This window comes from Sesamum indicum, linkage group LG8 (genome assembly GCF_026168435.1).
Source record: "Sesamum indicum cultivar Baizhima isolate 11 linkage group LG8, ASM2616843v1, whole genome shotgun sequence".
Classification (NCBI taxonomy): domain Eukaryota; kingdom Viridiplantae; phylum Streptophyta; class Magnoliopsida; order Lamiales; family Pedaliaceae; genus Sesamum; species Sesamum indicum.
In genome coordinates this window covers 17,077,835-17,089,180 of record NC_142664.1, presented here as the reverse complement: position 1 = coordinate 17,089,180, position 11,346 = coordinate 17,077,835, and the positions used below count along the sequence as shown (strand labels likewise).

At 40.6% G+C, this 11,346-nt stretch overlaps 1 protein-coding gene across 1 annotated transcript; it reads left to right on the top strand.

The window, feature by feature from the left end:
* The first annotated feature begins 2,050 nt into the window (after positions 1–2,050).
* LOC105167832 (acyl-UDP-N-acetylglucosamine O-acyltransferase) lies at positions 2,051–5,336 on the top strand. The gene is made up of 4 exons (XM_011087661.3): positions 2,051–4,109; positions 4,232–4,489; positions 4,709–4,828; positions 4,962–5,336. The coding sequence occupies exons 1-4, from the start codon at positions 2,955–2,957 to the stop codon at positions 5,010–5,012; spliced, it is 1,584 nt and encodes a 527-aa protein (XP_011085963.2). The 5' UTR covers positions 2,051–2,954; the 3' UTR covers positions 5,013–5,336.
* Positions 5,337–11,346: the final 6,010 nt, after the last annotated feature.

The window sequence follows — 11,346 nt, the reverse complement described above, 5'->3', positions numbered from 1 at the left end:
GGCCGTTACAAAAACTATTGAAAAAAGAAATAAAAAACTCAATAGAACAACCATTACAACATACTGCACGACCGCTACAAAACGTATTCCAAAAATCAATCCAAATTCAAGCAAAATCAAACCTATATGTGTTATAAAGATCGTTCCAATAATCATTAAATTAAATTTAAATTGATCGTTCGAAAAATATGTCTCTGCAATTTGACTAATGTTGTAATGACCTCTTATGGCCATTAAGAAAGCCTTTACAAATTGTAACGGCAGTCAAGCATGCCATAAATATTTTGTAACACCGAAAAAAGCCGCGATAGGGTGTGCCGTTACAAAAGTCTTTAAAATAAATTATTAACTTGATTGTTACAAAAAACTGTTACTATAAAATAATTTTTTTTGTAGTGATATAAACTAAGACATTTGAACTTACAACTTATAAAATCATCATCTTATGATATGACGATTGATTTTTTTTATTATATTTTTCAATATTACTCTTCTATATATATTAAGAAATATCAAATACCAACAGAATAAATTAATTAAGATTCAATTTTGATGGAATGATTTAGATTTGGACGAAGGATTTGAAGGATTTCAAACTCATCCATATATAAAAGAGATTGAAATCCATCAATGTTTTCGCACATTGTTTGAAATAAGAGTGGAAGAATTTGCAGTTCTTTCAACTTAGAATTAGCCAAATAAATATAAAGGCTTGTTAGTAGAAATTTGAAATATCTAATTTCAAATTTATCAATCTAAATTCAGGCTAAAATATGATTCTGTTCCAATCGAAGGACGTGATGACATAAAGGGTAATTCAATCTAAAGATTTTTGGGGCTTTAGAAAGATAGAACAGATCATTAAGTTTGTTGGGAAGTCCTCACTAGAAATTTCCTGATGCTTAAGTCAGTTGGATATAAGACTTGGCCCAAAACGGCTTTAAGGCATCTATAAAATCAACTGTCCATACAAGTACGAAAATATCTATGGTTATGGTTCCAAGTTAATATATTGGACTGGATCATGTGTGCCCGATCAAATAAGAAATGCAAATCCTTGTCTTGTTGGGGCATTCGGAAGTTAGCCTTTTTATTATCAATCTCGATAGATCCACCATTTCTCATAGTGTGGAGTCATTCATACTGAAAGAAGTTCAAGCGTCATCTTAGCTACATGGTCAAATCTTGTCCCTTTGATGAATCTCAGGCATCCAATCATGGCATGTTTTTTCAAGTCCCTCTATCTATAAATAGGCGAACATTTTGACTAATTCTACTCCCTTTCTCTTTACCTTATATTTCTTTTGAGATAGGAACTACTTTCGCATAAACCCCTTCGAGTTCTTAAGATAATTTCTTAAAACTCGATCCCCTATTTGTGGTTGCTTTTATAATTGAGCTCAAGTAGCTCAAAGAGGTCCACATATTCGAGTTCGTTCGATGCTTTTAAGATTGTCTACGACTTCTCCCCATCTGATCCCATAGGTAATGGAAGTTCAACCTCGACTTGTTTATAAACATTCAGGCTACATAAACAAATAATGAAACCTATGCTGCTAGGAGAGATGAACCGTCATTCTTTGTACAATTTCCTATCCATCAAATCAAATCTTGATTGTTTTTTCCAATAACTATGAGAACTGTTCTATTATTTTTCTAGTTTATTATCCAATCAAATCTAAAAATTTATCTTTAAAAATCAAAATTTTTATTTAAAATATTTTGATCTAATATCCTTAAAATATTGAGTGTGCTGGAAAACTCAAAGTAAAAAAAACACATTATATTGCCCACATGATAACCATATTATAATGTACCATGTGCCTGATTATAGGCATCCAAATATCCGAAAATTCGAATCTTCCCTTCTAATCCAACAAATCAGCTACCCGCCACCCCACCATAACCTGATGCAGATCCCGACCCCCGAACACACTTCGCTGAGATTGATTTCATAATCACCGTAAATCCCATTTTACTCAATATTTCTCCACGCCACACGAAACACCAAAACAAAACCCACTGTGATTGGGTTAGGACAAATGCAGGTTTTCTCCTCCAAATTTCTGTTAAAACAATAAAAGTCGTTTGGTTTTTCGAAGTCTCCTCTCTCTCTCTCTCTCTCTCTCTGTCTCTCTCTGTCTCTTCGTTCTCTCTTTCTATATACACAACCTATACATACATATATATTCGAAATCTCTCTGTGTATGCGTCTCTAGTTTCGATCTTTCGCGCTAATCTTCCGTTTCTGTTGCTTTTCTCTCTCTAGGTTTCCCTTGTTTTGTTTTTTGTTTTTTTGCGGAAATGGAAATGTCGGGAGTGGAGGATTCGAGCTTTCTGATGATTTCGTGCTACGCGATTGGTGGAGGAATGGTCGCCGGAAAACGAATAGCTCGAAGGTTTCTTAAGACTTTTATAATACCCACGACGCCGCGGTGTTGTAAGTTCAGGTTGTTCTGAACTTGAAGTTAGGGTTTCTTTATCTTTTTTGTTCGATTTTCTGTTTTACTGTGGTTGGAGCTGGAACTTGGAGATTTGGCTTACTGGGGGTGTAATTTTGGTGGCGTTCTTATGCTTCAAGCTTTTTAGTTTTACGATGTTTGGGAATGGTGTTTCTAGTTTAAATTCGGTGAGGAATTTGACAATTTTGTGGCCTTCAACTGAAGTTTAGTTTCCTAGAATTCTGTGTAAAATTCCATATTTTGTTACTGAATGCTCTGAGTGATGTTGAATCTGGCCTTTAATGGTAAATGAAGCTTGAATATCGAACTTCTGTTGGATATTGTATAAAGGCTGTATTTGGAGCTTAAAGAAATCACTGAAGGCTTGAAGAATTTTCCTACAGGAGGGATAAAGTTTTAGTTGGTCATGTTTTCTGTGGGTTAATTGATGTGGAATTTTTAGGTTATCATCTCATTTGGTTCAAGCTAATAGACATCAATTGAAGAGTTTGAATGGCGGGAAGGAAGGAATTGGGGTTCCCAAAGACGGGTGGTGGTAATTTGAAAGAGCAGTTGGTGAGAACAACTCTTCGTAATGTGAGATCACAAGGGCACCCATATGTTGAGCTTAGGGAAGATGGGAAGAAGTTGATCTTTTTCTGTACTTTGTGTCTTGTGCCTTGTTATAGTGATTCAGTCTTGTTTAATCACTTGAAGGGCAATTTACACACTGAAAGACTAGCCACTGCACAAGTTACACTGCTGAAACCAAATCCATGGCCATTCAGTGATGGTGTCTTTTTCTTCCATAATGATTCAGGGGAGCAAACTAAATGTTCGCCTGTTTCATCTTCTGAGGGAAACAAGTTGCTTGACACCCGTCATGTGGATGCAGATAGCCTCGATATTGTTAGTTATGCAGGAGACTTGGGACAAAATGCTGTTAATAATGTTCTGCAACAGATTAACGATCATGCATGCTGTGATGAAATTCCATGTCATTCCAATATAGATGGTGAAGTCACTAGTCAAGAATTAGTTATTCCATCCGTGCTACAAAAAGATGAGGTATCCAATTTGGTAGTGAAGCATATGGGAATTGGGCGAATTGGTGCTAGGTTTAGTGAGAAGAATGGAGTTTCCAGTGAAATTTGTAAAATATGGTGTGAATGGCTTGGGAACAAGGGTGTCGTCAATGAAGATATTAATGTGGTTCCAGAGCATGACTTTGCTATTGTTACTTTTGCGTACAACTATAACTTGGGTCGAAAGGGCTTACTTGATGGTTTCAGATACTTGCTTCCGTCTAGTCCTCATTCTGAAGCTGAGGATAGTGGTAATTTCAGAGGCAAGAAGAGGAAGTCATTTTCCGATCCAGAAGATCTAAGCGAGGCCTTGACTAATCCAGAAGACTCTTCTGGAGAAGAGTCTCAATCTTCAAACAATTCTGATCTGAAAATGCTATTATCCGGAAATGATGATCAGTTGGTTTATTCTCGAATTGTTTCAAGCAAAACCATGAGGAAGCAATTGAGAAACCAACAGCGTGTTGCCTCCGAGAGGTCCTGTGATATCTGCCAACAGAAGATGCTCCCGAATAAAGATGTGGCTGCTCTCTTGAACAGGAGGACTGGAAAGCTTGTTTGCAGTAGTAGAAATTTGACTGGGGTTGTACATATTCTGCAACTCTTCAGTTAGCTACATGGCAGATTTTGTAACGTGTTTCCTTATGTTTTACATTTTTCCCTAGTGCCATCATTACTGAACTTTATGTTTCCATTTGCATGCAGGCGTTCCATCTGTTTCATATATCCTGTCTCATTCATTGGATACTGCTTTGTGAGGTTGAAATTTATGCGAAGCAGTTAATTGAGCCCAAAGTGAAACGGAGATCAAGGAGAAAGGTTAAAGGCAAGGATGGGGAGAATGGTGAGAAGCATGGTATGCAAGAGAAGCAAATCTACTCTGCATTCTGTCCGGAGTGCCAGGGAACTGGTATAAATATTGATGGAGCGGAACTGGAGAAACCAACTGTTCGACTTTCTGAGGTTCATAAGTTTTCGTATACTTCTTAGTTGTTTATCTTATCTGCATGGTTTTAAATTACTTTTTCTATTTTTTCTTAGAAGGTGTTCCTTCTCTTTTTATATTTTTTATTCATATTCCTTGTGTCCCATTAAGAAATTGGTAGATAAGGGGCTCAGGGTTGCACATCATGCTAAGACAGTTTATCTCTTTTACTAAATGATCTTTCTTTTCTCATTCAGATATTCAAGTATAAGATCAAACTATGTGATGCTCACAAAGCATGGATGAAAAGTCCAGAAGTGTTGCAAAACTGCTCTGTGGGCCTGGATTTCCCTCCTTGCACCGATGATGTTTATCAGGTAAGATCATGTTAATTTTAGGACTACACTATGTCTACATAAATAATTGTCTGAAATATTATGTCTTAACCAACCAAACCAGTGTGTAACTACATGGATGCTAACAAATTTCATTCAATTGCTTATTTGGTAGGACAATGCAGCGTGCCTGAAATTGCTGAACTTCTATCGTGCCACCAATTAGATCCGGTCCCCAAGTGGCTAAGATGGAAGGCTGGTTTGATTTCTGATATATTCGATGGGTGGAACTCACATCTAACTACTGTATTTGGTTGTAAATCTGATGGTGATCTTGAAGAAAATCCTGGTCTGTACTTCAAATAGTTGTATATGTGTAGAAGACTGTTTCTAGCTTGTGGATGGCAGATGCATATGCTAGTGGGTTTGCTTAAATTTGGTTCTCTGTAAATAATTGCATCTTTTGTATGGATGCTTGTAGCAAATACTTCATAAATTCTCCTACAAAGTTCTTGTAGATCCAAGTGAATCTAGACCTGATATTAGAACATCCCCAGAATAAATTGCTAATTTCTGATCCACTTCCCTTAGAAATATCATTTTGGGGTAGGAAGAATGAGAGAGGACGAGATGGAGGCTGGGTTAGAAAGAAGCATTAGTCTGCAAAGCAGATTTTCTCCAGAGTAGAGGAGAAAATATACTCGGACACTTTTATTGTTTGTGGACGGATAGATTTCAAATTTCTAATAACAATTTTTTCGAATTTATTTAGATAATTATTAATAAAATTAGTATTATTAAAAGACTAAAAACTCCCTATGTATATCTATATTTTATTATTAAAAGAGAGAGGCTTTTGGTGTCTTAACTTTTTTAGTCTGCCATTTTATATTTTTTTATCATTTAATTTTATTTTCTTATTTTTTCTATCCAACTTCTCACTTCCTCATGATCTTTTAGTAGTTTTTTTTCATGCATCTTTATCTTATGTTGTTATCTTTTTTATTTATTTATCATCACTTTGTTATGAATATAATACTAATTTTATTTGTATATACTTATTAAATAGTAAAAACATTTATAAATAATATTAAAAAATCATACATAGAGTCTGCCATTCATTACTAATTTAGAAAAAAGTTCCAACCCACAAACATTAGAATAAGCTTTCTCTCTCTCTCTCTCCCCCTCATTGTCCGATTCTCTCTTTCTCTCTCTCTCTCCTCATTCTCCCGCCGATTTGAACAACCACCACCCTACCGATAATCGCCGACTATTGATGAAACAATTTCAACTGGATTTAGGTAATGAAAAGAGAAGGAACGGAAATGAGAGTGTAAAATAGATGAAAGAGACGTTCCTTTTAAAAGGGTTAAAATAGTGGAGGTGACACGAATAAATATAACATTTAATCCTCGTGAATTGTCATAATTAAAAAAGTTAATAATTGTAATAAAAAGTCATTGGGTATTGTCATTCATAAATTGTTGGCAGTAGTTTTTATGAGTACGGTTAATATAGTTTTGCGATAATTACACTCTCTTCTCCTGAGATTTGGTGTAATTACACATATATCCTCTATAGTTTGAGAAATTACATATAGCATTCTTGAACAGAAGTAAGTCCCCTCTTTACTCAATTTCACTAAATTTGCTGATATTAATAGAAAAACTGAATGAAAATTTATATTTAAAGGTTTAATAATTTTTTTCTGACTAAACTACCCTTATAACAGTGAAGATATACCTTCCCACATACATCAACACGTGAAGACATATAAGGGTAATTTAATCATAGAAAAATTTGTTTGACCTGCAAAAAGTAAGTAATAAATCAATCGGAATAAGTATAGATTATTTTCTGAACTTTTTGTTAATATTAGAAAATTCGATGAAATTTGACTAATTGAGGGACTTATTTATTAAATGAAAGCAAACTTCAGGGGTACTAAATGTAATTTTTTAAGTCATATGGGTCCTATGTGTAATTACAATAAATCTCAGGGGAGAGGAGTGTAGTTATCCCTATAATGTCCCTTGCCATATCCTGTTTCTAGTGGAGGAGTCGATCTAGCTGTGGATCGGACGTGTGTATCGATTGGGAAGGCCGGCGCCCCAATCTTCCCCCCTGTCTCCTCGACTGCCTTACCCGTCGCTGCTTCCCCTCCCCCCCTCCCCCAACATCCCCCCTTGCCCGTCCCTAGCCCCCTCCACTTCCCCCCATTCCCCATCGTCGCCCCCCCCCCCCCCCCGGCACCTTCCCCCTTTCTTGTCACCAGCCCCACTTTCTCCCTCTTCCCCTTTGGTTGTCCCCCACCTTCCCCTTCTCATGAGGCACCTTCCGTAATGCGTAGAAAGGGGCACCGTGTGGCTAGCAGTCCTTCGATTACTTCCGCCAATCACAACACACACTCGCACTCCCGCTCGGCACTAATGCAGCACGCCGACAGGAATCACAATCTCGATAGCAACAACAGCAACAACAATAACAATGTGCAACACGCAAGCTGTAAATTGTACACACGATTCGAAACGCAGATTTTATTGAATTGAAAGCTGCATAAACATTGCACAACAATGCTAGAGCAAGGGGATCGCCTTGAGGGGGACTCTAACACGTCACTACACCAAGCTTCTTGAACTCATTTCTCCCTATAATAGGCTTAAAAAAATAAATCCTAGTGAGCACAGTAGACACTAAAATGATTGAAGAAAGCACCTCAAGAGGCCTAACGTCCCCTGATCAATCAAAACAAAACAAAGCAAAATCTTGCATTAAGACCCCTCCTAATGCAAGGTCTGAAGCGTCTGTCTCCACCACGAATGGCTTCAACATATCTGGTAAGGCCAACACAGGATTTGTCACCATCGCTTTCTTCAAATTCTAGAAGGCAACTTCGCATTGGGGCATCCAATTCCAAGTCTCTGTCTTCCTCAGTAAATCCGTCAAGGGCCGTGCTATTTTGGAGTAGTCCTTCACAAAGTTCAGATAATTATTCACCAAGCTAAGAAATGAGAGCAAGTTATGAAGATCGCTCGGCGGTCTCCACTCCTCAATAGCCTGCACTTTCTTGGGGTCCATTTGAATGCGTCATCTCTCCACAATGTGCCCCAAGAAACTGATGGTCTCCCAAGCAAACGAGCACTTCGATACCTTCACATATAGCTCGAGGAGTCTCGTCAGAACCTGCCGCAAATAGTCTACGTGCTCGACCAAGGTTCTGCTGTACACTACAATATCGTCCAAGTACACCACCACAACCTCATCAAGAAAACCATGAAGTACTTGATTCATCAGGATGCTGAAGGTTGCGAGAGCGTTAGTCAGGCCGAAAGGCATGAGAAGAAACTTGAAAGCTCCGTACCTCGTGAAAACTGTCGTCTTCGCCTCATCGTCCTCCTTGATTCGGACCTGCAAATAGCCCGACCTAAAGTATATTTTCGTAAAATAGTTCGCCCGGCTTAAACGGTCGAAGCAGTCCGCCACCAATGGTATCGGATACTTGTTTTTTACAGTAATCTTATTCAGTGCCCGACAGTCACAACACATGCGCAGGGAGCCATCGGCTTTCTTCTAAAACAGGACCGTCGCCCTATACGGCGACTTAGTGGGTTTGATGATTCTGCTCTCCAAATATCCTTCAACTGCTTCCTGAGCTCCACAAGCTTAGGTTACGACATCCTGTACGGTGCTCTGGCAGGAGGTCTCGTGTCAGGCACCAACTCAATCTCGTGATCCACTGCCCTTTTCGAAGTCGACATGTCTTTCACGGTAGCTTCCGATGCAGTTCATTTGGCATCACGTCCTCAAATTCTCTCAGCAACTTCTTTATCTCGCCAGGGATGGGCCCTAACGCCTCCTCAATTTCCTCAAAACGAAGAGTGCACAAGTAGGATGGCTCATTCCGCTTGCACCCCTTCTCAAACTGCATGGCCGACAAATTCTTCTCTCCTGTGCGTCCGGCCAATATGGAGATGATGCAAGGTTTGGCTCCCATCATCATCAGCGAATCAACATGCAGCAAGATCGCTGTTCGCGTGTCCCGCAAAAATTCAAGCCCAAGAATAAGCTCGAAGTCGTCCATCACCACAATGGAAAGATTGGTCTTGCCCTCATAAGCACCAACCTTAATCAGCACATACTTGGCCACACCGACAATGGGTTGTGCGGCCGAGTTAATCGCCTTCACTCGCCCAACTCCCTTCTCCAGCACGAGCTCGAGTCTCGCCACTTTGACGCTCGCAAGGTAGTTGTGAGAGGCTCCAGTGTCAATCATGGCACAGATGGGCTTGCCATGAATCTTCACATCAACCCTTTCTTCCTAGGATTCCGGGGCTGAACTTCTTCTTTCGGCTGGCTCACGGTAAGAGCCAGGACAGTCTTTCTCGCATGGGGTGGCGCAACTCTCTTTGCCACCACCATGGACAATGTACTACACCATTGGGATACGGCACCCAAATTATCCTCATCCTCCTCCAAGTAATTCTCGCCACCTGTCGATGCTTTTGGCTCCACACTCTTCGCGGGCGACTCCTTATCGGTAAAGGCCGCCAGAACATTCATCAATTGTTTCTTCGGGCAATCCCAAAATCTATGCGGACCATCGCATAAAAAGCACCCGTTGCTCCTTTGCGGCGCTCCCTGCCTATTCTCCTGGGGCTTGTTCCTGCCTGACCTGTCCTGTGAACTACTCTGAGCATGGGACTTCTCTCCCCCACCTCTGTTGGAGTTACTCCTGAACGATCTCGCCCCACTCGGCTTATTCTGTGCGGGGCTAGGAGTCGTATGCCTGTCCCTCCGAGTCTCTGGATTGAAATCTGCCAAGCGTTCGGCCGCTGTCATAGCCGAATTCAAATCAGTCACCCGTTGGAGTTGCAACTCAAGATGCGCCCACGGTTTCAATCCCTCCATGAAAGTGAACAACTTATCCTTCTCCGACATGTCTTAGATATTCAGCATTAGCTCTGAGAAAGCTTTCACATATTCTCGCATGGAACCTGTATGATCCAGCTTTCGCAATACCCGCCTGGCATTGTACTCGATGTTCTCTGAGAAGAACTGCTCTCGGATCGCCTCCCGAAGAAGGGCCCAGGTATCAAGTCTCACTTGATGGGCCTGTATCTCCACATACTTGGTACGTCACCATAGCTTAGCATCACCAATCAGATAACATGGTTGCAGTCGACACCTTCCTTGCCTCGTCCTGCACGTCTGCCACAAGGAAGTACTGTTCCATGTCAAAAAGGAAGTTCTCTACCTACTTCGCATCACGAGCACCGCTATAGGCTTTCGGTTCGGGAATCCGAAGCCTAGCACCAGGGTCATGAGCAACAATAGGAGCGTTACTCACTGCACGTTGGAGTAGACCTATCTGAATAGACATCTGTTCCATGTCACGCCGCATGTCAGCAAAACCATTGCCTCCAAAGGCACCAGCCATCCCTTGGATCACCTGCCGACATTTGTCCAACTCTAAATTCAACACCGTGATCTGAGATTCTAAGGAAGAGACCTTCTCCTCCAATTCAGTCAACCGGGAGTGTCCGTCCTCCGGGTTCTTAGCTCGTTCGCTAAGCGATGCTGCATGTCGCTGGCTCTCCGCATCTTGCCCCAACACTCTCGCAGCAGGATTTGCTTGGGTTATCGCAACCCGCCTCGGCCCCATCTCGGCACGAGGCTCTGATACCACTTCTCACGAGGCTAGCAGTCTGCCGACTACTTTCGCCAATCACAACACACTCTCGCACTCCCGCTCGGCACTAATGTAGTGCGCCGACAGGAATCGCAATCTCGATAGCAATAGCAGCAGCAACAATAACAATGCGCAAAACGAAAGCCGTAAATTGAACACACGATTCGAAATGTAGATTTTATTGAATTGAAAGCTGCATAAACATTGAACAACGATGCTAAGGGGATCGCCTTGAGGGAGACTCTAACACGTCACTACACCAAGCTTCTTGAACTCATTCCCTCCTATAATAGGCTTAAAAAAATAAATTCTAGTGAGCACAGTAGACACTAAAAAGATTGAAGAAAGCACCTCAAGAGGCCTAATGTGATATGGTATTGACCATGGGTGGCCCGATCTTTACGGCGTAGGCTAGAATTGGATAAAGTGGTTCGTGACCTGAGGAATGTAAATAGTCAACCACGTTATATGAACGTGACCTACTACTTAGAACATTCAACCAACCACGAGCACGAGTATACCAATCCACACAACGACACACTTGGGTCGAGCACGAATTGGAGGCTATGTGAATTTGAATCACCAATCTAATAGACTAGATTGACAAAGCAAAGGTTTCACAAAAGCTAAAACAAGTGTATAACTCTCCAAAGTAAGAGAACACTCAATATTTTATAAACTAGATCAATTCTTGAATATTTCGATTCTATCCCGCATGCATGGCTGGTATGTGCCTTTTATAGGCCTAAAACACTTCCAAATTAACCTTTCATATCCCCAAGTGACTCCTTGGTGGACGTACATTCAATACTTGGTCAAAAATAACTAAAAACTATGCATTCTTGGTCATAACCGAGTAAAACCCATG

Coding starts and splice junctions, on each gene's coding strand:
- LOC105167832 (XM_011087661.3), top strand. CDS start 2,955: ATGGCGGGAAGGAAGGAATTGGGGTTCCCAAAGACGGGTGGTGGTAAT. Junction 4,490..4,708: donor CAACTGTTCGACTTTCTGAG/GTTCATAAGTTT, acceptor TTTCTCATTCAG/ATATTCAAGTATAAGATCAA. Junction 4,829..4,961: donor GCACCGATGATGTTTATCAG/GTAAGATCATGT, acceptor CTTATTTGGTAG/GACAATGCAGCGTGCCTGAA.